This window comes from Peromyscus eremicus, chromosome 7, assembly GCF_949786415.1.
Source record: "Peromyscus eremicus chromosome 7, PerEre_H2_v1, whole genome shotgun sequence".
NCBI lineage: Eukaryota > Metazoa > Chordata > Mammalia > Rodentia > Cricetidae > Peromyscus > Peromyscus eremicus.
The window spans coordinates 101,896,538-101,922,257 of record NC_081422.1 but is presented as its reverse complement, the minus strand read 5'-3'; the positions used below and the strand labels follow the sequence as shown (position 1 = coordinate 101,922,257).

The following is a 25,720-nucleotide window of genomic DNA, read 5'->3' as shown; positions in this document are numbered from 1 at the left end:
TTTATGGCAAGGAGTGTTTGCCTGCGTGCATGTTTGGGCACTACTTATGTGCAGTGCCTGAGGAGGTGGAAAGAGGATGTCAGATCCTCTGTAACTGGAGCTAAGGATGGTTGTGAGTCGCTGTGGGGTGCTGAGAACCAAACCCAGGTCCCCTGGAAGAGTAGCAACGCTCCTAAGTGCTAAGCCACCTCCGCTGTCCACCATGCCTCTTTCTGCAATGTTCTCACTGCTCTTCTCCTTAAGCACTCAGAATAAAGACCGAGAAAGTTCCCTGGACCTCCCAGGCAACATTAGCTTTCCCTTTTCTGCATGTATAGTATAAGGCAATTTTTTTTCTTACTTATTGTTGGGGAAGGTCTGAGACAAGGTACCCACTCTATAGCCCAGCCTGGCCTCAGATTTGTTACAGAGCTGAAGATGACCTTAAACTTGGGCTCTTCCAGCCTCCACCTCTGCAATGTCGGGGTCACAGCTGGTCTACATTCATCTCTAACAGGAGGAGATCCCAAGTAGGGTAGAGTAGATGTGGGGTAATTTATTAATGTAATTTGACACATGTTTACCTGCTGCCCCATGGAAGACCTAGAAACAGGAGCCTGGGTCAGGAAGACCACCATCAGACTTAGTTCAGCGAGGTGGTTCTCAACCTTTCCAGTGCTGTGAGCCTTTAATACAGTTTCTCATGGTGTAATGACCCCACCCCTGAAGTTCTTTTCTTTGCTGCTGTTATGACTTGTAATGTAAACAGCTGATATAGGACCTATGTGAAAGGGTTGTTTGACCCCCAAAGGGGGTCTCAACCCACAGGTTGAGAACCACTGCTCCAGTGGGATATAGCTGGAGATAGGACAGTGTGGGTGCCAGAGAGACCTATTCCACAGCCAGGAGATTAAAAAAAAAATGGTTGGGGATGCAGTGACTAATGGGATAGAGGACGACATGGTACAGCAAAGCATCATAGAGCGGTGTCATGGTGGCCCATTCCTATAATCCCGGCTCTCTGGAAGCAGGAGGATTGCCACAAGCTTCAGGCTAGCCTGATTTGTATAGAGTGAAGTCATCCTCTGAGTGAGGACAATCTCTGTAGGGTCTATAAAAATCACTGTTTTAACAATTTACCCACACTGAAGCATTCTGTGTGCCACATGCAGTCTGAATATTTCACCTGTTTCCTCCCTCAGTCCTATGCGTTGGGCATAAAGAGACCCACTTTACTGGTAAGAAAACCAAGATGTAGAAAGCATCTGACTGATACTTGTCCAAAGTAAGACATAGCCAGCAACTTACTTTCCCAGAGTTCTTTCAGGCAATAACTGTTCTACCTCTAGCAAAGTTTGTTTGTTTGTTTGTTTATTTGAGACAGAATCTCTCTTGTAGCCCTGCCTGTCCTGGAACTCTTTTCCTAGATCAGGCTGGCCTTGAACTCACAGAGATTCACCTGCCTCTGCCTCCTGAGTGCTGAGATTGAAGGCATCCACCACTACTCCAGACTCCTAGCAAAGTTTAAACCAATGCTTTATCCTCAGGGTACTAGGGAGCTAGAGAAGGTTTGTAAAAAGGGAGTGATATGATTTCCTTCAGCTGTCCTGCTGGCCACCCTGTGGACGATACCCTGGAGAAGCCGCAGAGATGGGAGAATGATGTCTCCCTAGAATGGGAGATAACGGGGACAGAGAACACACAGGCTTTAAGGAGGAACGAAGGAGAGGTTAACAGTGTGTATCTGGTGGGACATACCCAGTTCTGGCAGAATGGGTTTGCGGGAGTCGGAGGTATCTGGCCGAGGCTCCCACACGTGGCTGACAATCAGGAAGAAATCAGATAACCATGTGAGCTCTGAACTGATGGAAGGGAGCAAAGTGCCTGGAGTGGCGAGCAGAGGCCTGGCCACAGCTCTGGGGACTCACGCCGAATGAGGGAAGGGCAGCCAAAGCTTGGAAGCAGCGGTTGCCAGACTCCCGAGGAAGAATATGGGGCTAGAAAGAAGGGTGCTAGGGCTGTGAGGTCTGGCCCAGGCCTGGGGAAGGCAGTGTCTTCTTGTTCCACCTCCACAGACTGGGGTCTGTATACTGCCCACCTCCCTAGAGTGGGGCCTCCAAGGGGCTGACAGGTTCGTTTGTTGCCTGGCAACTGAGAGAGCTGTTGGCTGTTGCTAGGAGCAAGCTAGGGAGGCCAGAGGAGCAAAGCTCTGAAGCATAGGGCGGGGCAGGCGGCGGGGGGGGGGGGGGGGGGGGGGGGGGGGGAGGGGCTGGCTTGGAGAGGGATTTGTCTGTCATCTGTGTGTAGTAGAGCGTGATCAGCTGTGTGTGCCCATATTCATGATGTGTTCTGTGGATCTGTCGTGTTGGAGGTAGGTCCTACAGGTGGATGTATAGAGAATATCTCTGCCCATAGGTAGCATTATGTATTTTCATCCTATTTTACGCATACGTGCCTGGGCGGGCCTGCTTGAGCTTTGGCTTCAGGCAGAAAGATCCCTGAGGGAACCTCTGGACGGTTACAGGCTAATGACTCCTCAACAGGGAAGACATTCAGATGAGAGAGACACATGGACCAGACAGAGAGCAGGCTTTGGTCTGGGGCCATACAGAACACCTTACTGCATGATGTTTGGAAAACGCTTCAAAAATCTAATCAAAGTTGGGGGGTCACAGACTCCTTAAAAAAGCAGATCAGAAAGATTTGAAACATCTCCACTTCCACCTCTGCCCAGCCATAGGGGCAGCCGCTACCCAGAAGAGACACGGGACTGAGGAAGCCTCTAGAGGCTGACAAAGGATGAAAGGGACAAATTGTAAGATCATGGCAATGGTTGTTTCCTTAAGCCCAATGGCAACGTTCTCTTCCTTCTGGCTCTCCTGGTAGAGCCCAGTTTGACTGGTCCCTGGCTGAAGCCCCGGATCACTGCCTGCAGGAGAATGTTTCCCAGCCTCTTATGCAAAAGGACTAAGGTTTAGATGAGAGAAGATAGTCCAGGCAAAGGTTCTTTTTCCTTTATGGCGTGGTGCAACTTAGAGAAAAAGCTGCCTTAAAGACAACCGAGATCCAGAAAGACATCATTTGCCCTCCTCAGGGCCGAGTTTAATAGATTCCCCCAAACAAATTTATGGGTTCACTTCTAGCAAGTGAAGACACACCTCCTCCAATCTCACTCTTCTAATTCACAAAAGCTCCGAGTCCTGGTTTCTTTTCGGCCTGTAGCGAGGGTGGCCCGTCCCGACCCTTGGGCCACCAGATCAACGGGTCCTACAGTCTTGAAACAGAGCCCCAGGCTCTCAGCACCCAATCGGAGGCGAGCTCCGCCTGCAGCCCGCCCAGAGGCCTGAGCCTGTGTGAGCCCTACCCTTAACGCCTTCCCTCGTCGCGGCCCGCTTTCAGCCTTCGCCCAGGCTTGGACTGCGCCTAACTTCTCCCTTTGCTCCGCCCTCTGGCCAATCACCACCCCCGAATTCCTTTGGCCCCACCTTCGGGCCCGCCCCGGCCCAGTCTCGGGCTGGGTTCGCCCGGGCCCCACCCCTGGCCCGCCCCGCCGTCGGTGCGCGGCGGCCGGGAAGGCGCCTCCCGCAGTCGCTCGGAACTGCGGACCCGAGAGCTTCCCGCGGAGGGCCGTCGGTGGGAGCGGAGTGGGTCGGGCGGGGCCGAGCCGGGCCGTGGGCCGTGTGGGGGCCAGGCCGGGCCGGCGGACGGCAGGATGGGCTGCACCGTGAGCGCCGAGGACAAGGCGGCCGCCGAGCGCTCCAAGATGATTGACAAGAACCTGAGGGAGGACGGCGAGAAGGCGGCGCGGGAGGTGAAGTTGCTGCTGTTAGGTGAGGCGGCGCCCCGCTCTGGGACCCCCCGGACTCTCAGCGCTAATCCCCAGCCGAGGACCTGAAACTACGCGGCGTGGGTACTACCTGCAGCTGCGCTTGAACCCCGAGGACCACCCTTTTAAGATGGCAAACTCGGGATTGGTCTAGACTTTTAATCCTCGTCCAGACTCTAGTTCAGACCCTCCACTCATCCCAGATCCCAAACCCCCAAACCCAGACAGCAAACCCTGCTTGACTCTGGCCCCTTCCTCTCCAGTCTCGGAGAACTCAGCCCCGCCTTGTGTTTGCACATTTTCTTAGGCTTTACTCAAACCCTCGGACCCCTGCTGGTTCCCACCTTCAAGTCCACCTGTTCTGTTTCTGTTGGCACGAGCATTCCTTGGGACCCTTGTCAAGCCCCAACCCACCCCCTCTCTTCCCGAGCCTTACTCCGGAGTCTGTGTCCTCTCCCTGTGCACTCTGACCCCTTAAGACGCTCCTAAGGGGGAAACTGTTAAGTCCTCCCTAGCGTGAACCCCTGTGGAGCCTCTCTGCCAGGTCACCAGACCCCTCTCTGCAGGCATCAACCCCCAAGTCATCTGCCCCTCTCTGAAATCTCCTCTCACACCCTGGCATTCACCCGATCCTGCCCCTCCTGTACCGGGTGGGCCTTGATGGGGGGCGGGGGGAACCAGGGGCTAGAGTGGTTCTAGGCGGAGGTGGGCAGACCCCGCTCCCTCCCAGGAGGCTGGACTGAGTCACGTTGGGGAAGAGGGACCAGGCCTCGAGCATCTGTGGGAAGTTCCATTCCCTGGGAATGTGTCTCCCAGTTTCCAAGGCTCGTCTGGGCCGGGGCCAGGGGAGTCTGGGCAGTAGGAGGGAACATGGAGGGGTTAGGGTTGTTGCCACTTCCAAGGCCAAGGAAGATGGTGGCTGCTGGCATTGGGGGGGAAGTGGAAGTTGTGAGACAAACGACATATTGCTGCCCCTGTGTGACTGGAGAGATCTGCTGACGGGTGCTGGGGTTCTCTCTCATACCCAGGGCTGAAAGGCCTGGCCTGGGGCCTAGCATACCGAATGGACCTGTTGGTTCCCAAAGGAATCCTGTGATGGGGAGTGGTGGTGGGCAAGCTGAACGAGGGGTTGGTGGGAGTCAGCTGCCGGTAGCCCCGGGTGCTCTCAAGCATCCCGGCTAGGCTTTGGTACAAGCGGTGAGCCTGGTGGTCGTGTGCAGTCTCCCCCCGGGGGTCAGAGCGGGTCCCTGTGGCAGCCTCACTTGGAAAGATGGGGTCGTGTGGATTGTGGGGAGGAAGGCCGGAGCCGCCGCCGCCGCCGCCGCCGCCGCGCAGCAGCGCAATCGGCTGGCTAGTCCGTGGGGGGGGTGTGGCCCCTGGGTCCCAGGGCCGCCCCGGGGCCTGCAGGCTGTGAAAAGCCTGGCGTTTTGGTTTTTTTTTTTTTTTTTTGCCAGGCCTGTGGCCGGGAACCAGCATGTATGTCTTGATGGATCCATCTGTTGACTGTCCCTGCGGACCCGGCCTGGGGGCACAGCCCCGGAGGTTTCAAAATGGCATCCGCTCCACTGCTGCCGCGGGGAGGAAGAGAAGGGGCGGGAAGGGGCGGCGGCCCAGCCTCCTGGGCTGCTTTGCGTTGGGCGCTCGCCTCTTCCTGTCTCTGCTGGAGTGCGGCGAGCAGTGAGTGGGTGTCGACGCGGCGGCGGCGGCGGCGGCGGCGGAATGTCCGTCGCTGCTGGGCCTACGGAGGGCACTTCCGGGACCGCTAGCTCCCGGTGCCCAGCCCGGAGCCCCTTCCCAGCCCCTCCCAGGTTTATTGCAGTTGTTGTGGTAGCTAAGGAGATGTGGGTCTGGACCAGAGGGCCGGAGGAAAGGGGGTTGGTTGCACAGGACTCCTGGCCTGTTCTGTAACACAAGGCTCGCTCTAGCCTGACAGGCTCCCTTGCCTCTTAGAGCCCAGCTCAGCTTTCCGGACAGGCTAGGTGGGACCCGGTATCCCTTCCTACACTAGACTGGTACAGGATCTGGCTTAGCACTTTATCGGGGGAACAGTCTATCCCAGGATCCTGTCCCTCTGGCCTTGCCTTCCTCCGAAAGGGAATTCCTGACTTGTGGCAGAGGAGTACCCACTGTGAGACTAAGACCCTGCAAAGGGGGTGTAGCCAAGGGCTGAGGGCTCTGCCTGAAATGGACAGCCCCTTCTGCATGCTCACTCTGTCACTGCTCCCTGTGAAGGGGTCCTGGCTTGAGTCATTCCCTTCCTCATGGAGGAATAAGGTGACCATGGGATTCCCGCTGTAGCAGGTTCAGAATTCCGGGCACCAGTGCCTCGTAGCCAGAGACTCTGTCCAGGCAACGGGGACTTAGGCTGGGCAAGTGCCAATCTTCCCTCCCAGCCAGAACCACGCCTGCTGCCCCACCCGCACACTGTCTCCCTCTGTACCCTGTATCCCTGCCAGCAGGCGGGCACAGTCACTGTCACCAGGGCAGAGGCAGATGTGGTACACACTAGCAAGATAGTTTCCCCTGGCTGCTTAGTGGGACCAGTTGAGAAACTGATGCCAGTCTTACTGCAGGGGAACCCCCCAAAGCCCCCCCAGTTCAACCTGACTGACTAGCTAGGCCCAGGTGGACTTTGGTGCTCTGGTGACAGCCTGAGCTGGACACACCAGGAGAAACAATGTCCACTGTGGGCTCCACAAAGGCTCAGAGCGTAGATGCTGCGCTCTGTCTCACCACAGGACTTTGTAACTTTCCTACTTGATTGCTCTTTAATATTCCATTCATAGATCTCCCAGAATCCTCCCTGGAGTCCCACCAAGGCTGATGCACCATCTCTGCTCCCTGGGTTCCCGCTTTTCCCACTAGAACATGCTATTGGCCTTTGAAGGCAGCAAGGCAGGGTTGTGTCCTTTTGTTTGTGTGTTGAGTGAAGGATGTCCGTAGTGAACTTGGTTTGGGGGATGGGTAGGTAGAGGTCACGGAATCACAATTTGGTGCCCTGTGAGCAGGTAACAAGTGCTCATTGGGAGACCCAGTGACCAAGAGTGGCGGGATGCAGGTGCCTCAGAGATCGTCAGCACCGTATCCATTGCAGATCTGCTGCCCAGCCCGCAGTCTGTCTTGGGGCACACAGGGACCGTATGTGAGAGAGTGACTCTACAGTCTCATGTCACCTGTGTTGGGACAGCTGCGGAGACACAGCCAGGGACAGTTGAGCAGCTCCAGGGCTGCCTGAGAGCACTGGGCGGGCTCAGCCTTGAGCAACACTGCAGGAGTTCCAGGCTCGTTAGTGCAGCTACTGCTCAAAGCCAGGCGTCGGTAGGGAAGGGAGTTTTGTGGCCTGTGGCCTGTCTGTGTGTCTAGCAAAAGGCAGGCATACTGTATTGGTGCATGTAAGTATGCGTGTGCACCACGAAGCTCTTGAACACATCCTGGAACGGGCCACAGCCCTTGGGGGTGAGGGACAATATATGAGGATGAGAGAATGAAAATATAGTCCTGGGGCTGCCAGCTAGGAGACAGATGGGAGGGCTGGCCTAGGGTCCTGACTAGCTAGGCAATGGGACGGTTCTAGTGGGGACTGTGAAGGGAGGCTTTCTGGAGCAGTCCTTAGGTAGCTTGGAAAATGAACATCATTTACCCATGAGATGGCTCACCACTGGCCAATGCCAGGCACCAGGGCAGAGAAAACCAATTCAACAAAGGCACAGAGACAGGAGATGTGGCCTAAATTCCCCAGGCCCTGGTGGATGTTTCCTAGCCTGAGGCTGGAGGCTTACCCTGGCTGGACCACTCTGGGGGGCCTGTGGATATAAGTTAGAATCCTGGGGCTGGAGAGGTGGCTCGGGGGTTAAAAGTACTGGCTGCTCTTCCAGAGAACCTGAGTTCAATTCCCAGCACTCACATGGCAGCTCACTGTCTATAACTCCAATTCCAGAGGATCCGACACCCTCACACAGATATACATGCCAGCGAAACACCAATGCACATAAAATAAAATTTAAAAAGTTACAATCCTGGCCCCACCTTCTGCACTGCTTGAGGTGAAGAAGGCCTTCCAAGAGAGCTGCCCATCGTGTACAACTCGGGCTGTGGGCATAGTGCACCAGAGCCTGGAGGTTTAAAAAAAAAAAACAACAGATGAGGGATCCTCCGCTATCTCTGACTGGGTACAGTATGGGGACCCTGGGGAACTCCCTTCCTGCCCCCAGGAGGTTCACAGCAAGTGGGAGGCCAGGGTTTGCAAAGAATTGATGTCGATGAAGTGACTGACTGTTCCGGGGACTTAAGGCCTAATCTCGGGGGGGCCTAGCCTTGGGGGCGTGGTACAACTCTGCGAGCCAGGTGGGCTGGTACCCAGGCAGCCTCCCTCCCTAACCCACTTCTCCCCTGCTGGAGCTCATTAGCACTTGAATGGGGGGCTGGTCTGCTTGGGCCTCAAAGTCTCTTCCCACCCCTCCCCCAGGCTGGGCAAGGCTTTGTCTGCCCAGGCGAGCCTGGATGAGCTCCCACGCTAGGGAGGGAGTGGGGGGTCCAAGCCATTTCTAACCTCATCTGTCTGCATTTTGTCTAGCCCTGCCCTGCCCATCACTCCAGTACTGGTACAGCCAACATTAAAAGCTGCTCAATACCCTGGGCAGAGATAGGAATCAGTAGAGACTAGATATTTTAAGGGCTGTTCCTGAACTGGTGAATCAGGACAGCTGAGCCAGGGGCATCCCTGGTGGTGGTGGGGGTGGGGGGTGGGGGTGGGTCCTTTGAACATAGTCAGACAGGTGGCCATTACTGGGAATGAGCTGCTGCCGTGGCTGGAGGTGGCATTCCAACCAGCTGAGGGCACACGGGCCTCTACAAGAAGCTTTCGGGCAGCATTGAGCCCACCCACTACGGTCAAGTCAGAGCCTAAGCTGTCGGATCTGGAGTGGGCATAGTCAGGGCTCATTTGGGTCTGTGAAGCTTGTAGGGTTGGCTGATCTGAGAAGTAAGGTGAACATTGATTTGTCCACCAAGTGACAGCGGGGGTGGGGCTGCGGCTGTGGTGATCAGTCCAGCTGATGTCTCCAAGCCTCCTTAGCACTGGTGGATGGGGCTGGTGCTTGGACCACTGGAAAGCACTCTGGTCCTGTATACCCTGCCCTCAGTCTGCACCCTTCACTGCGTCCCTCTCAAATTGTTTCTAAAAGTCACTGGTTCACTTGGCAGGAAGATGGTGGAAACAACTTTGTTTACCCAGGAAGCTTTTAGCCACTGAGGGACTAGGGCACCCCACCCCTACCACCAGCCGGGGATGAGAGAGGTGTGACCTGGAGCCTGAGTGCTACCGTCTCCACTCAACCTTGATGCTGAATCAGGAGCTGGCCAGTGGGGTGTAGGGTACAAGCTTGGCGCCCTTCTCGGCTCCGTGGGTTCAAACTGGGATTTCACTGAGAAGAGTCAGTAGCTTGTTGCAGGCCACACACAGCTCGTGGATGGTGTCTAAGAATGTTTTGCAGGGTACCTTGGGGTGCGCAAAGGATCGGACCCTTTAGTGTGTCCCTGGTACCTGGAGCGCTCAGGAAGCCCCTGCCTCAGCTACAGGTGCAGGGTGGGGCCTCCTGTCTAGCCACACCCTGTCTTTTGCCTAGAGCTCTTGTTCTTACTAAACCCAGCCCCACCCTCACCCTGTTGGTGCTTCTTGGGTCTGAAGCCACTCTTGGTGGTTTGGGTACTACAATCTTCCAGGACTGAGCTAGGATTGCTGGGCTGCCCTTCAGGGTAGGCCTTCAGAATTTGCATACAAGGCTCTGAGGGGGGCCGGGCCAGTTTGAGTCAAAGTGGGGTCCTCAAAGGCTTGGTGGGGAGAAGGTGTCTTTGAGCCTCGTGGGACCCCAACTGCTTCAGAGGACTGAGGATGTTGATGGCAGTACCTGCTGTGCCTAGGCCGGAGTGGGGACAAGAAGTCATGAAGCTGGGCCTCTCAGGGAAATGGTGTCCACATCAGAGAAAAAGGAGGAAGCAGCTGGAGGGGAGGGGCCCAGAAGGGGAAGAGGCCAGAGGGCTGCTGGGTGCTGGTGCACAAGTGTGGGTCCTGAGTCACCTAGGACTTCGCCAGCCAGAAAGCCTAGAAGTTCACACCTGCCCAGGCTCACCTGTGAGTTCCTGCGGGCCTCCGACACCCAGTCACTAGGTTAGGTCCTTGGCCTTGTCCTGTCCTAGCAAGTGCTGGGGCCAGGATGCCAGAGGCCCTGCTCCTCAGAAGGATTCTAGGCCCCTCCTTTAACCACAGGAAGTGGTGGCTGGGAGAGGGACATCAGTGGGAGGTCCAGCAGGAAGGCCAGAAGCCGCTCTTAGATTCCCGAGCGGCCATTGCCCTCCAAGCAGGAAGGCCAGCCACAGGCAGAGATGAATGCCTGGAAGCGGAGCGGCCCCATATTAGCTCACTCCGGGTTTCCCCTGCTTCAGCCCAGCCTAAGGTTCCCCCATCACTACTTGCTGAACCTGGGTACCCTTCATTCACCAGGCCTCAGTTTCCCTTCTGCTCCTAACAGCAGCCGCCTCTGATCGAACCTTGGTTATTATTTGATGCTAGAATCAGCGCGGTCTGTTTAATCTTGTGAGGCCGGCTGGGATAGGCATTACACCGGTACCTTTCTCACCAGTGGAGAAACTGAGGACACAAGCAGAGATGCTAGGATATGACCCAAGCGGTTGTGCACCTGCCCAGCCACTGTGGCCCTTGGTGTCTGTGACAACCCCGCCCCCCTCCGCGCCAGGGTTGGTGTCAAGATGGCAGGCCGAAGCGGCTGCGCCTCTTACAGGTGCACAGATGTCTGTGGGTACTTGGGGATCCTGCCTCAAGGAGTCTTAAGCCCTCTTTTGTCCTGAAAGGTGAGACCTGTGATTCTTTGAGCTTTTCTGCTGTCCAAACAGAAATCTGTCTGCGGCCATGGCTTCATCCTCCACGTGGCTACTCCTGTCTTATTTCCGGCCTTTGCTCTCAGCCCGTGTTCCTTACAACACTCACGTCACTCTCAGTAAACTTAGCACTGTGCCTCTCCCCTAACCTCCAGTCGGAGGGAAAAGCCTGGACTAGAGGGATGCCGAAAGGGACTAGGTTTCTGCTGGCAGCCTAGCGTGGGAATTGGCCAGGCAGGTGGACCGGCACAGTGTCCCTGCAAGGCTTCTATCGCGAATATTAGCTCAGTGGTGGCTTCAGTGTGTGGCGCTGTGTGGTGGCTGCTGTGTGGGCTGGTAGCATTTGCTACTGTTGCTCTTGCTTCTCTTGACCTCCAGGTCTCAGGTCTGTGGCTAGGTGGGGTTTACCCTCCCCATGGAGGTTCCAGGGGATTCTGCTATGCTGTCAGAACAGGCCCTCTTGGCTAGGGGACTTGTGGGAGGCCTGCTCCCACCCTTTAAAGGGTTCCTATGAGGAGGAGAGAAGAATAAGAAATGTTAGGTAGAATGATAGGCCTAGCTGAGAAGAAAGACAGAAACACGGGATAGCTTCGGGAGGACCTGGGTCAATACCCAATAGCCCAGAACTTTATTCAAAAGGGCTTTTTATAACTATGCCATGAGGTGAGGCAAAAGACCTCCCCCTTGCTAGATACAGCCAATTGTAGGCCCTTCCAAACACCCGGTACCCAGGCCCGTGGTCCAGTCAACCTCTTACGCAGTCCTGCTGGGTAAAGCAAGCTCTGCTTCTCTGACCCTAAGTAATTTGGGCCTCCACAGGGGCTGTGCTAGAAAGACCATGCTTAGATTATGTTCCTCCATATCACTGAGGCCTGGGGACAAAGGGGCCCAATCCCCACATTCCTCAATGTGTGATCTCCGGCTGCACTCAGTACTGGGACTTGTGCATACATGGACCACTGCTGGCTTGAGTGGGGCCCTAAAGCAGTTTGGAGTGATGAAGACCGTAGGAAAGCTGCTCAGGGTAGGCCTTGGGCTTAGCACAATCCTGTGAGGGGTACATTTCACAGACGGGTACACTGAGGCCCCCTGCGGCAGGCCTCTCACCTAGGGCCTGCCACAATAATTTAGAAGAGGCAGCCATTGTGTGGGCATTTGAAGACTAGCTAAAGGAGTCCTTTAAAAAGCTAGGAAAAGAGATGTACCAATGATCTGGGGCTAGTTCAGTGTCTCCAGGCTCTTACAGGTGGTAAGACTTAGAGCCTGAGGCGGCATGGGGTGACGGACTTGTTGGCATCTGGTGGAAGGCTGGTCCACAGACTTGGGTGGGAGTGTTGCTGGATCCTTCCAAAACCCCACCTCCTTGTCATCCCCTCAGTGTGAGAGCGTGCTGAGCCTCCTCGGAGGGCTCAAGGGGGTCAAAGGCGAGCACCTGGAGGAAGGAAGAGAGGCCTGGGGTGGGGTTTGGAGCCTTTGTCTGGCAGCGCCCTCCCCCTCCGTTCTTCCCTCCTGTTTCCATTGTTCCTGTGGATTCAGACGCTGGAGCTGGCTGGGGGCTTCCCAGGGAGGCGGTTGTGGCTGAGGGTCTGGGCACCTCCCCCAGCCCACCCTTAGCAGGGGAGGCTGCTTTGCTGAAACAAAACCTTCCCCGCGCCGCCCAGCCCCCACCTCCTCTGCTTTGTCTCTGGCTGCTGGGCTCCCCCTGGTGGTAGCTGAGCCCGAGACTCTTGGGCTACGGGGCGGGGAGGTGAGAGGATCGAGGACCGCAGAGGCCGCCCAGCTCTGAAGATGCCGCACCTTTGCAGTAGCTGGGCTACCTTTAGGGTGACATCCCGGGGCCCAAACCCATCTCCCCCGTGACCCACTGGGATTGTGGCAGAATGGGTGTGCCTGTGCTGTGGCTTTGAGCTGGGCTGCTGCCCAAGCCTACCCTGTGGTCCCAGCGACTTGGGAGAATGTCTGCCCTCGGGCTGCCACGTCAGCTGCCATTCTCCTTAGCCCATGAATTCCAGGGGAGCCCACCAGCTCAGGCGCTGTCTCCCGGGAGGCCTTTTTCCAGCTTTCTGGGTGTGTGGAGTCAGTGGACAGTGTCAGCTGGGAGGCTTCTGGACAAGAAGGCACGGTGTAAAAGTCCGTGGTGTGTGGAAGAGCAGAGTGCCAGCAGCGGGAGTGAGTTCTCATTCCCGTCCCAGGTCGCCTCAGCAGGGCGCCCTCCCTTCCCTGAGTTAGCCTGTTACCCCGCCGCGCTCTCTCTCAGTCCTCAGAAGCTCTACTTCAAATGATGTAACTCCACTCTGTGCCTTGTGTTACTGTGACCGGAGCCGCTGGTCATTGTGGGCTATAGGAAGTGATGTTTGGGGAAAACTGTACTCTTCCATCAAGTAGGAAAATAGTGATAACTGACTTCCTTTCTTCTGGTAAGGACCTTACTATGTAGCCAAGGCTTGCTTTGAACTCAGCATCCCTGTGCCTCACTCCTTCTGGGTGCTGGGGCTACAGACGTGTGTCACCATGCCCGGACACTAGTAACAGCTTTTTATGTAATTTTTTTATGGGCTTGAGAGGTGGCTCAGCAGTTAAGAGCAAAGCCTGCTCTTCCAGAGGACCCGGGTTCAATTCCCAGCGCGCACACACACACACACACACACACACACACACACACACACACACACACGGCAGCTCACATCCGTCTGTAACTCCTGTTTCAAAGGATCTGACACCTTCACACAGACTTTATATTTAAATATATTATTGATAATACTGACAATATATAATATATATGTATTATCACTGGGTGTGGTGGTGCATATTGTTCCTAGCACTCTGGAGGCAGAGGCAGGTGGATCTCTGTGAGTTCAAGGCCAGTCTGGTCTACAAAGTGAGTTCCAGAACATCCAGGTCTGTTACACAGAGGAACTCTGTCTCAAAAAACCTGTATATACATATATATTTATATTTATTTACTTATTAAATTCTCCAAGAACTAAAAAAACATACTTTTTAATTTTTGGAGAATTTCATATAACATATTATTTAGTTATTACTACTTTTATTTTTGTGTATGTGTGTTTGCCTGTATGTGTATCTGTGTACGACATGCTTGCCTGGTATCTGCGTAGGTTCTCAGAGGAGGTCGTCACATCCAGAATTGTGGTTACAGATGGTTGTGAGCTGCCATATGGATGCTGGGAGTCAAACCAGGGTCAGAGGAAGAGCAGCCAGTGCTGTTAACCGCTAAGCCATCTCTCCAGCCCCAGGAATAACTTATCTGCACGCTAACCTCGGGTGAGGTGCATCGAGAGCAGCCTTGCGTTCAGTTCTCACCCCTCTCCTGTTAGAAGATAATGCATGGCCCAGCATGGTGGTGCACACCTTTAGTTCCAGCACTCAGGAGGCAGAGGGGCGGGGAGAAAAGGGGGGGGGGGCGCGGAGAAGAAGATGCACGGCTCCATTTCACAGATGAGGTACCAAAGACCTGAAAGGGTTAAAACTGATGGCAATCTCAGGAAGGATCAAGAGTAGGTGATAGTGCTGCTGTAGATCTAGATTCAACTCCCCTCTGCTCCTGGGGTTGGAGAAGATCCAAAGGTAAAAGGTAAACCAGCTAGCTGCTTGAAGAAACGGAACCTAGAGAGGACAGCAGGTCCCAGCGACCCAGCAGATTTAAACATAATGTAGCCGGGCGGTGGTGGCGCACGCCTTTAATCCCAGCACTTGGGAGGCAGAGCCAGGTGGATCTCTGTGAGTTCGAGGCCAGCCTGGACTACCAAGTGAGTTCCAGGAAAGGCGCAAAGCTACACAGAGAAACCCTGTCTCGAAAAACCAAAAAAAAATAAAATAAATAAATAAATAAAAGAAAATAAACATAATGTAGGAGGGGGAGGGTCCAAGATGGACGCGTAGCAGAGTCATAGGCGCTGGGGTCTGGATGAACATCGAGTGTTTGAATTTGCAGGCCCGTCTGTGTTGAGGCTTTGTGAGTCTCGCCAGGCAGATGAAGGGTACTGTCTTCCTCCAGTCTCTTCTCGCCACAGGAGCTCAGGGCTCCATGTCGAAGCAGATGTTCTATGCAGAGCAGCCTCCCGAGATCACTGCCCTCCTGCAGGGGGCCCAGCAGCTGGACTCAGGGCAAAAGCTGCAGAGATGTTTTCCTTGGTGGGAAGAAGTGTAGCCTAGTGAGAAGGACAGGCCACCCCAGGGAACCTCTGTGGGTCCCCTCTGGCCTCATCTGGATGAGGATGGAGCACCTGGTGGGGGTGGCAGAGGCCACTGTGTGTTTAGCGGGCTTCCCTTGGGCACCCTGCATCAATCCAGAGTCTGCTAGGGAAGCGCTCCTGGAAGTAGCATGGGGCTGTCAGGGAAGCCGAGTGAGTGCAAGCAAACTCCAGGGCAGCTGGTAGGAGTGATGTGTCAGGCCATGATGGAGAGCGGGCCATGGAGGCAGTAAGAAGGATGCTGTGGCCCCACAGCTCCTGGAGCACCAAGTCTGTGTGAGCGCCAAGGTCTTTACACACCTTTCACTAGATGACCTGTTTCCAGCTCCTTCCCCGACTCTGTCCTGACATCTCCCTACTTCCTGCTTGGTTGCCAGGACCGCGCCCTTGTCCTGCCTCTCACTACTTCCTCCCTGAGTCACAGCTGCTGCACTTGACAAAGGGACCTCCCTGAGTCCCGAGGATGGACGCTCCATAACCTTGTTTTATTCACCTGTCAAAGGGGGCTGTGTTTGCAGTGACCCCTGCTAGATACAGAGAATGCCATAACTCAGAATTTGAGAGGCCCGAAGAAGAGAAACTGAGGCATTAGGGCGGTGTGGAAGTAGGCCTTCAGCTGGCAGAGGTAAGAGTAAGACGTATATGAACCTTGTTCCTGGCCTGGCTTGCGCAGGTGTGGCCCTCTTGGTGTCTGCCAGCTTTGCTAGGGAAATCAAATGCAAAGCAAGTTTGCGCCATCATCCCTGGCACTGGGAAGGGTCATGGGTAGCCCACAATACCTCTGGAGAGAGTGGTCGAAGGATTAGATGCCCTCTTTACCCACAGTGGCCAGTAGGGAAACCAGTGCCTCAGATAGCCAGGAGTTCAAAAATCATGAAAGAGGGGGCAGCCTTCACTTGTCTCCTGTGCCCTGGTCATGTGCCGCCATTACCCTCCCCACTGGGAGTCTGGACTGTATGAACCATCTGACCCACATTTTCACACCTTTAACCTCTGCTCCAAGATGGGTCCCCTCCTTCTGCTGTGGAGGAGCAAGTGGGAAGGATAACCAGGTGGCCACTGCGTCCTTCCTTCTCTTGGCAGATATGGAGGCCTGTGGGCCTGGCACTCAGTGGTTGGGTAGTGTGAGCAGGCTTTGCAGGCCTTCTGAACACCCCTTGGGCTTGTAGAATGTGAAGGAGCCTCATTCCACTGCTGTGCGTAGCCCTGTTTGATGGACTGACCATAGCTCATACCCACAGTATGTCACACCTGGTACCCCCAGTGCCCAGGGCTAAAAGCCAGAGAGAACATTATCCCAGGGCCTGAAGGCTTGTACCATAATAATTCCCACGCCACCCGGGCAAGCAGGCTTGGGACAGTTGGATTCTCAGGCACCTGGCAACATCTGTAAGAATTCAGGCTTTCCCCTTAGAGAAGCTGCTGGATTGGGGATGTGCCCAGACCCACTCTTGAGAGGGCCACAGCTATGCCTCAGTTTCCCTAGTGAGATGTGGGTTTGGGTACGGAAAATCGAGACTTGATGAGTCTTGATGAGGTCCGTCAGCCTAGCCTGCTACTACTTGTTTGGTCCCTGCTGCTCCTTGAACACCTGAGCCCGGGCCAGAGAGAAGACAGTGACCAGCACAGCTGCGCTCAGGCGTAGGATCTCCAGGAGGAACTGTGTGCAGAGCAAGGGGGACTACCCACAGACAGGACTAGTTGTACCTCAGTGTGCCTCAGTTTCCTTAGAGATGGAGGTGAGACTAGAACCTACCTCAGGTTTGCTGTGAAGATGAAAGTACCTAGTAAATACAATAGGTGGAGTGCTTACCGAGTTGGACCCAGCACCACATAGGAAGCTGGCATGGCTTGGCTGGAAAGATGGCGTTATCAGTTAAGGGTGCTTCCTGCCGTGCAGAGGACCTGAGTTCAGTTCCCAGCACCCTTACCAGGTGGTTCCCAGTCACCTTTAACTCCAGCTGAAGCGGTCTGCTGCCTTCTCTTGGCCTCTGTGGATACCTGCATGCATGTGCACACACCCATCCCGACGCACAAATATACACACATAACTGAAAATGCAAAAATAGAGTTTTAAAGTTAAAACCGCAACAGCCGGGCAGTGGGGCTGGTGAGATGGCTCAGCCAGGGAAGGTGCTTGCCACCAAGCTGGACAACTCGAGTTTGATCCCTGAGATCCACGTGGTGGGAGGAAAGAACGGACTGCTACAGGTTGAATGCACGTGCACACACAAACGTGCACACACAGACATGTACATGCATACACAAACATGCACACACACAGACATATACACGCACACATATTTTTTAAATGTTGAGGACTAAAGAGATGCTCAGTGGTTACGAGTATTTGTTCTTATAGAGGACCCAAATTTGGTTCCCAGCGCCCATGTTGGATTGCTCATGACCACTTTTAGCTCTAGCTTTAGAGGATCTGGAAGCCTCTGTGGGTACCTACACTGACATCCACATATTCATGCACATAATTTAAAATAAAATAGAGGCTGGAGTAGTGACTCAGCAGTTAAGAGCACTTGCTGCTCTTCCTGGGGATCCAGGTTCAGTCTCAGTGCCTACAACCAACTATAACTGTAGTTCCAAGAAATCCAGCAGTTTTCCTTGTCTGTTTCTGTGGGCACCAGGCATGCATGTGATGTAGACATACATGCAAGCGAAACAGCCCTACACATAAACAAAGAGATGTATTTAAAATGTTGTGTGTATGAGTGTTTGCCTGTATATGTCTATATGCACCGTGTGTGGGTGCCCACAGAGGCCAGAAGAAGGCATCAGAGTCCCTGGAACCATGTCACAGACAGTTGTGAGCCACCATGTGGGTGCTGGGAACCAAAACTCGGTCTTCTAGAAGAGCAGTGAGTGCTCTTAACCACTGAGTTATCTCTTTAACCCAAAATAAAATCTTTTAAAAACTGTAACAAAGAACTGGGAATGGTGGTGCATGCCTCCAGACCTAGCACTTGGGAGGGAGAAGTAGGAATATTTGTGAGTTTGAAGCCAGCCTGGTCTACATACAGAGTTCTAGGCCATCCAAGGCTACATAGTGAGACCTGTCTTAATTTTGGGGGAGGGCGACCAAACAGCAACAGATTGACCGTGTTGATACACAATTGTAATTCCAGGTAGGAAGATCAGGAATTTGAGGTCATCTCTAGCTTCATAGCAAGCCTGAAGCCAGCCTGGTTTACATGAAACCTTGTCTCAAAAAACAAAACAATAGGTATAAAATGTCACCTGGCACACAGTGGGTGCTCATCACAACTCTGCCATCATTGTTACCGAAGATGTATTGTTAGTGTGTTAGCCCCGTTATAAGTTGACTGTCCCTAAGGGATCCTAGTAGAAAGGACAGAGTTCCCAAGTTTGACCTATCCATAGACCCTGCCGCCAACCCTGTGGACTGCTTGGAGACAGACCTGGGCTACTGTGAATGGAACCTGGAGTAGGTTTACCCAGTAAAGAGAGCGGTGTAAGCAGAGGCCTGGGGGAATCAAGAGGCAGGCGGTGCCTGGCAGTGTGGGTGAAGCTGGGGAAGGGGCAGGAGCCGAGTGAACCTGGGCAGAGGCTGGGAAGGAAGAGCGGGCCTCATCTTGGCATTGTGGTACCATCTGGAGTGCTGTTTGCATGATCCTCCACCAAGAATGTAACCTTTGAACTTCAATGTCCTCTGTAAAATGAGACCAGAAGAGATCTTGTTTAATGGAATTGCTGTGGTAAACATGGGAGAGACTAACAAACCTCAGACCAGTCCCGGAGAAATGAGGACAGAGGCTAGAGAAGCTTGAGTCAGAACGTGTGTGTGTGTGTGTGTGTGTGTGTGTGTGTGTGTGTGTGTGTGTGTGAGAGAGAGAGAGAGAGAGAGAGAGAGAGAGAGAGAGATTGATTGATTCTATTTTCCATCTGTTTAGGACAGAGCTGGTCCAGAAAGCAGAGGGCTGGGCCTTGGGCCATATCCAGAGGACAGGAATGTGACTTTTTGGCCCTTCTAGGTTGCTTAGCAGCTAAATCTCAAGGTTTGGGGAGGGGAGGGGTTCCTGCCCTTTCTGCAGTATGCAGGGTACCTTCCAGCCAGCCCTGCCCCAAGTGCACAGGGTGGCAAGCCTGTATATGTGAGAATAGAGCCTACAGACTTAAGACTTTAGCCACATCCCTGAACTCATGCAGGGCAGGGGTGCCGAGTCCTAGTAGACAGCGGAGCTTAGGGAAGCAGAGGCCTGCAGGAGCCCACCACGGGGCAGGTAGTATAGGTTTCCTTAGTCACTCTGGCCCCTGCTGGCTACACCTGTGTCTCCCTGTGCCACCGATGTGTGGAAGGTAAGAAGTACCTTCAGGGCTAATGGCAGCTAGACTATCTGTCGGCTTCCAGAGCCCACTGGGCCTGCTGCTGACGTCTGTACCCTCTATTCCAGGTGCTGGGGAGTCGGGGAAGAGTACCATCGTCAAGCAGATGAAGTAAGTGGTATGCGGTAGCCCCAGATTTGACCATCCTCCTCCTCTGATCTGTACTGGCTCCCTGCGAGGTGTCCACTTGTCTCAGAGTGCCTCATAACTGCTTACATCAGTTTGGCTTCCTGAGCCAGGGGTCATTCCCCATCTTTGGAGCAGATCCCTGCAGCCCCTGGTAGCCCCTGCAAGCCATGTGTTTCTCGTGGTTTGTGGACCGTAACTCTTGACCTCTGCTGAGCAGGATCATCCATGAAGATGGCTATTCAGAGGAAGAGTGTCGGCAGTATCGTGCCGTTGTCTACAGCAACACCATTCAGTCTATCATGGCCATCGTCAAGGCCATGGGCAACCTGCAGATTGACTTTGCCGACCCCCAGCGTGCGGTATGTGTGCACCCCCACCCCCTCCCCTCCGCCTGGCTCCCAGAAGCCTTCAGGGCAGGTCTCGTCCTGGGGGACCTGAGGGTGCCCCAACCTGGGCTCCATTCTGGAGGAGTCCTTTACCTGGCTGACTGCCCTGCCCTCCACTCCTGTGCCCAGGATGATGCCAGGCAGTTGTTTGCACTGTCCTGTGCTGCTGAGGAACAAGGGATGCTTCCTGAAGATCTGTCCGGTGTCATTCGGAGGCTCTGGGCTGATCATGGTGTGCAAGCCTGCTTTGGTCGATCACGGGAATACCAGCTCAATGACTCAGCCGCTTAGTAAGTACTGCAAGGGGCTGGCCATGGTAAGGGGTCCCGGGGTGCCGAAGCCGATGATTGTCCACGGAGGCTTTGGTAGCTTGGGTGTGAGCGCTGGGATAGCATGGTATCAAAAGGCCTGGAGGAATGACAGCCGCAGTGGATCTCAGGCTACTTTAGCTTATCTGTCTTTACACACGATTGTTCTGAAGAACATTTGCTGCCCTGGGCAAAGCGTCAGGGACACCGTGATGAGTGGAAAAGACAGGTCCTTAAGCAATGACAGCTGAAGGTGTCGGTACCATTGGGAGGAAGCCCAGAGGAGGGGCGGCCTCAGCAGAACTGTGAGCCAGAGGTAAGAAAGGGAGGAGTGGAAGGGGATTTGAGGCAGGGGCATGGCATGTACAAACTCCAGACTGTCACTGAGGACGCAGGAGTTCAGCCTGCTGCCCAAAGGCTCACGGGAAGAAGAGGCGTCTGTGAGATGACAGACGTATACAAGCTAAGGCCTGGACCTTGCTTTTGACCTTTTCTGGATCCAAGCCAAGCCCAGGACTCAGCTGGAGAATCACAGTGTCCCAGGAATCCCAGAGGCCCAACAGGCTTGGATCCTTTAGGCCAGTACATAGTTAAGAATTCCCCTGCAGTTCAGCTGTGTGTCAGGACTGAGGCAGGCTGCTGAGACCTCCTGGTAGGTAGGCGGTAGGAGACATCCCTAGGTACTCAACAGCGCTAGACCTCCCAAGAGTAGGCAGGAGAAGATCTGCCTGGCCAGGGTTCCCAAGTCCTGGTCCAGTCACATGAACAGGCCTCCTCTGTCCTCCTTGCATGGCCTAACTGCCCTGGTGCCATCCCCCACCCCCTACTAGTTTTGGGATCACAGCCAAATCTGTAGAGGCCTCTCTAGGCTTCAGCACTGCCCCGCCCTGAAGTCACGGGCTTAGCCACCAGCTGAGCTTGTGGGTTATAGAGGCAGGGAGAGGTGAGCCCAGTAACCTAACGGTTGACAGTCAAAACTACTTCAGTGTCCCCCGTACTCAAGGAGGGGAGGATGAGGAGCCGTCTCCGGACCACTGTCCACTTCCTCTGTTTTCTGTGTCTTTATTCCCCAGATACTCCTGCATGCCCAGCACTGTCGTAGGATCTGGGGTCAGTCAGTAGTCACCACAGGCTCTGCCCTGCCAGATGCTTTTTGCCTTGACAGGATCATTAAAGGAGGGGTGTGGGATGGAGCATTGCAGGGAAGGGGTACACCAAGCTTCACCACAGTCCAGTAAGACCACAGTACCTTGGAGGTTCCGTAGGGTGAACCCGCCTGTTGAGAAGAGAGGAATTAGTGTGGAGCCCACCCTGAGGCTTCCAGGCTAGGGCCTCCGTCCACAGGGGATGGAACATGGTATGCAGGTCACAGCAAGCGCGTCATGGTCCCCCATGGCCCTTCCTGTTATTCTGTTCTATCCCTGCTCTCTGAGATCATTTCCCTTTGGCCTGGTTTGCCTGGCTGCTGGCCCCAGCACCCCTGCCCCAAGAACAAAAGACCAGTAGAGGGCAGCCACTTCAAGGCCCGGACCCAGCCCAAAGGCACAACACGGATATTGAGGCAGACAGAGAGCTGGGCCCGGGACCCTACACAAGAGGCATTGATACTAATTAAAGGAGCTTGTGATGAGGGGCCCCAGGGACCTTTGCCAAGCAGGTGTCTGCTCCCACCTCAGCTCAAGTTTTATTGGGTATTAAGCAAAGGACCCATTGGGCCTGGCAGGCCCCAACAAGTTTAGTCCCATATGAGTGGACCACACCAAGTTGCTCTGCAGTGGGTTCCTTAATTACACCGATTAGCATCTTGAATCTCTCCCCGAGGGACTGACTAATTTGCCCCCTTCCACTTTTGCTTTAGTTCCAACATTCTGAGTCCTGCTGGCTGCAGGCCTGGTTGTGACCCTGACTGCTAGGGTCACAGAGCCATAACCCCTCTCCCAGTCCCGTTCTATGGGCGGGGAACAAGGGGACTGAGCCCGTGTTTGTTCCTTTCATTAAAGATCATGAAGCAGGCAAGGGTTAAGGAAGCAAGAATGGCAGGCACAGCGGGACACGCCTGTCATCGCAGTACTTGGGGCTGAGGCATGGAGGGTTGTGGGTTCGAGACTAGACTGGGCTACGTAAACCAGACCTTGCCTGGAGTAGAGGGTGGAGGCGGAGGAAGGGAGAAGAGAAGAAAGTAGCGGGGTTTGTCTGTCTGAGGTCCAGGTCAGGGTCCTCCCTTTGGTCTCTCTGACCCTCTTCTCCCTCCCTGCAGTTACCTGAATGACCTGGAGCGCATTGCACAGAGTGACTACATCCCTACACAGCAGGATGTGCTGCGGACCCGTGTGAAAACCACGGGCATTGTGGAAACACACTTCACCTTCAAGGACTTACACTTCAAGTGAGTGGGTGTATGGACAGGGTCAGGGGTAACACTTAGGGCTAACCACTGGGGTAACCATTGGGCATAATTCCCCAGTCCCTCTGTGGGTCCTCAGGCCTGTATCGGGAAAGCACAGAGTTTCACCACCTAGTTTATCAGTAGTCATTTCCTGCTAATGGCCTCTCCTGCCCCTGTCCCACGTGGCTCCGGCCTGCCTCTGACCAGACTCGAAACCCTGGTTGTGGTGAGTGAATGTGGATGATTCCATGATGGCAGCTGTCCCCCTCTGGCCGGGTCTCTGCTAGCCTGCTAGCCTGTGAAATGCAAGGATGCCTCCCCTGGGGCTCTGTTCCCTGGAGCTAAGTTGACCCAATGTCCCTAGGATGTTTGATGTGGGTGGCCAGCGATCCGAACGGAAGAAGTGGATCCACTGCTTTGAGGGGGTCACGGCCATCATCTTCTGTGTCGCCTTGAGCGCCTATGACCTGGTGCTGGCTGAGGATGAGGAGATGGTAAGAGACCAGGAGAGCCCTGGTGGTGGGGACAGAGCCGGGCAGGGGGAGAAGGGGAGCCTACACCAACTCCGTGTCCTTTCCTTAGAACCGCATGCACGAGAGCATGAAGCTGTTCGACAGCATCTGTAACAACAAATGGTTCACAGACACCTCCATCATCCTCTTCCTCAACAAGAAGGACCTGTTTGAGGAGAAGATCACACAGAGCCCTCTGACGATCTGCTTCCCGGAGTACACAGGTGGGCCTCTGTGAAGACTCTCTCCCAGGCGGGCTTGGCCATCCCAGGAGGTACCGCTGGGGACCTGGTGGCCCATGGATGCCCCCATCTGGACAGAAGGAAGAACACAGGATCTGTGGTACTCAGGAATATGAATGTGTACTGTCCACACACAGGAGGCTTATTACTACATGTGGGCCTCTTCTTTTCTTTTCTTTCTTTCTTTCTTTCTTTTTTTTTTTTTTTTTTTTGTTTTTGTTTTTTTGAGACAGGGTTTCTCTGTGTAGTTTTTGGTGCCTGCCCTGGATCTCGCTCTGTAGACCATGCTGGCCTCGAACTCACAGAGATCCACCTGGCTATGCCTCCCCGAGTGCTGGGATTAAAGGCGTGCACCGTCACCACCCAGTGTGGGCCTGTACTTTTGAGCATGTCCACAAGTGAAACATCAACATACTGTGCACATATTATATGCTTGTCTATCATGTGCACAGATCCTCTTTGTGGACACAGGAAGGAGCCCACCTGCCTTCAACATACATACACACGTCCTTATTTGTCTTTCTTAGGGGCCAACAAGTATGATGAGGCAGCCAGCTATATCCAGAGCAAGTTCGAGGACCTGAATAAACGCAAAGACACCAAGGAGATATACACGCACTTCACGTGCGCCACGGACACCAAGAACGTGCAGTTTGTGTTTGATGCCGTCACTGACGTCATCATTAAGAACAACCTGAAGGACTGTGGCCTCTTCTGAGGGGCAGCAGACCTGGCAGGATGGTGAGTCAGGAGGAGGCAAGGCAGGGTGCTGGGAAACAACGTCGTGAGACCCTTGAGTTCAGAGAGGGCATAGCGCTGGGGGCTTACGGAAGTCCTTTAGGGGTAGTCAGCCTGAAGGAGCAAGAGTGGGCAGGGCAGTTGGGAACCAGAGGACAAGAGAGGGAAAGAGTGACCTGGCTTTCCGCTGCACAGAAATAGAGGACTAATCAATGTTCTTTGGAAGAAATTGCCTCCTCCCCAGCTCGTCATATTAGCCTAGTCTAGATGCAGGAGACCTGGCCATCCCACTGCTCACTGGCCAGCTTTACACTTGTTCTTAGCCATCTGTCTCTCAGACCTGAGAAGCCCAGGCCCAGGCCCGCGCTCCTGGCCCTGGTGTACATGCAGTGACGGCCAGCGTTACTGATACATACACCCTGTAACCCAGCAACAGAAGCTGGCCCCTGGGCACAGCTGTGTCCCTGGTAACAAGTAGGTAGGGGGAAAAGAAGGTCATTGTCTAGAGAGGCAAGAAGAAGAGTCACGTGTAACCCAGGCTGTGTCTGTCTCCACCTCCAGGGCCACCGCCAACTCTGCTCCCTACTACCCCTGAGGAAGATGGGGACAAGAAGACCATGCTCCCTGCCTGTCCCCCAGCTGCTTCGCCCATCTTTTCTCTCTGTTCTCAGCTCCCCTGTCCCCTCCCTTGGCTCTAGACTTGGGGGAGGGTTTGCCACAGGCCTCCCTGGTTGAAGCCCACCCTTGTCTGCGGTGCCGGGAGTGGCCATGGTACACCCTTCCTGGGCATCTGTTCTGGGTTTTTCCAACTGTTGTCTGCTCTGGGGTGAGAGGGGAGCGCATGCAGAGTTTCCCAAGGCCTGTGTCTGGAGGGGTCCCCACTTCTCCAGCCTAGACCCCTGGCTTTGTCCAACACCAGCCCTGACCCAAGTCCAAATGTTTACAGGGAGCCTCCTGACTACCCTACCCTCTGCCGCTCGGAGGCCCCAAAGGAAAAAGCACAAGAAGCCTGAGAGACCCCACCATTCCTGGAGACGCAGTCCTCCTGCTCATTCTCGTAGCTTTAAAAAAAGGAAAAAAAAAAAAAAAAAAGTAAAGGGAAAAAAAGGAAAACTGCAAACCTAGAAAACTTTTAGAGAAGCCCTATTTAAAACTGTCGGGTCCTGACCAGCACCGCCCCGCCCCCCAGCCCCTTTCCGGTGATTTCCGTGCCTTGAGTGTGTCTGCGTGTTTACACCCACCCCTCTTCGGGCGGCCCCCTGCCCTGCCCTGCCCTCCATGGAATTGGATTCCAAGGGCTGTTCCAGACAACTGCCAATGTCACTGAGGGCCCTGCCCTGAAGCCCTGGGCCCAGGCTCCATTAACCTAAATGTAGCTCCTTAGCGCTAATCTGGGAACCGCCGCTGCCTGCTGAGGGGCCAGGCCCCTCATGCCCTCGCCCCAGGCCCGGGTCCTTCAGCGTTGAACACTTCCTTGCTTTTTTCACATGTTTTATGGAATTGTTCACATGATTTGAAATAATAAAAGGTAGAAACAAAACACCAAGAACTGCTGGTGGTTATTATCTCCCAGGTGTGGAACGGTACGAGAAGAGAGTGGATCACACCTCAGTGACTCACCTGGGGTGGGACCCTGGACGTCCAGCGTTCTAGGCGGAGCTCAGTCCTAATGCTCTGAGCTTCAGTTAGCCCTCTGGACTGGTCAGTTTAGGTGTTAGGGCCTCTCCACTTACCAACTCTGCAGTCT

At 54.4% G+C, this 25,720-nt stretch overlaps 1 protein-coding gene across 2 annotated transcripts; it reads left to right on the top strand.

The window, feature by feature from the left end:
- The first annotated feature begins 2,261 nt into the window (after nucleotides 1–2,261).
- Gnai2 (G protein subunit alpha i2) lies at nucleotides 2,262–25,513 on the top strand. Of its 2 annotated transcripts, none has more exons than XM_059268594.1 (9): nucleotides 2,262–2,350; nucleotides 19,341–19,383; nucleotides 19,619–19,760; nucleotides 19,917–20,077; nucleotides 22,353–22,481; nucleotides 22,846–22,975; nucleotides 23,064–23,217; nucleotides 23,763–23,976; nucleotides 24,535–25,513. In XM_059268594.1, the coding sequence occupies exons 2-8, from the start codon at nucleotides 19,379–19,381 to the stop codon at nucleotides 23,951–23,953; spliced, it is 912 nt and encodes a 303-aa protein (XP_059124577.1). In that variant the 5' UTR covers nucleotides 2,262–2,350; nucleotides 19,341–19,378; the 3' UTR covers nucleotides 23,954–23,976; nucleotides 24,535–25,513. The 2 variants fall into 2 exon arrangements, with proteins under 2 accessions (XP_059124577.1, XP_059124576.1); XM_059268593.1 differs by lacking the exon at nucleotides 2,262–2,350 and adding an exon at nucleotides 3,554–3,809.
- Nucleotides 25,514–25,720: the final 207 nt, after the last annotated feature.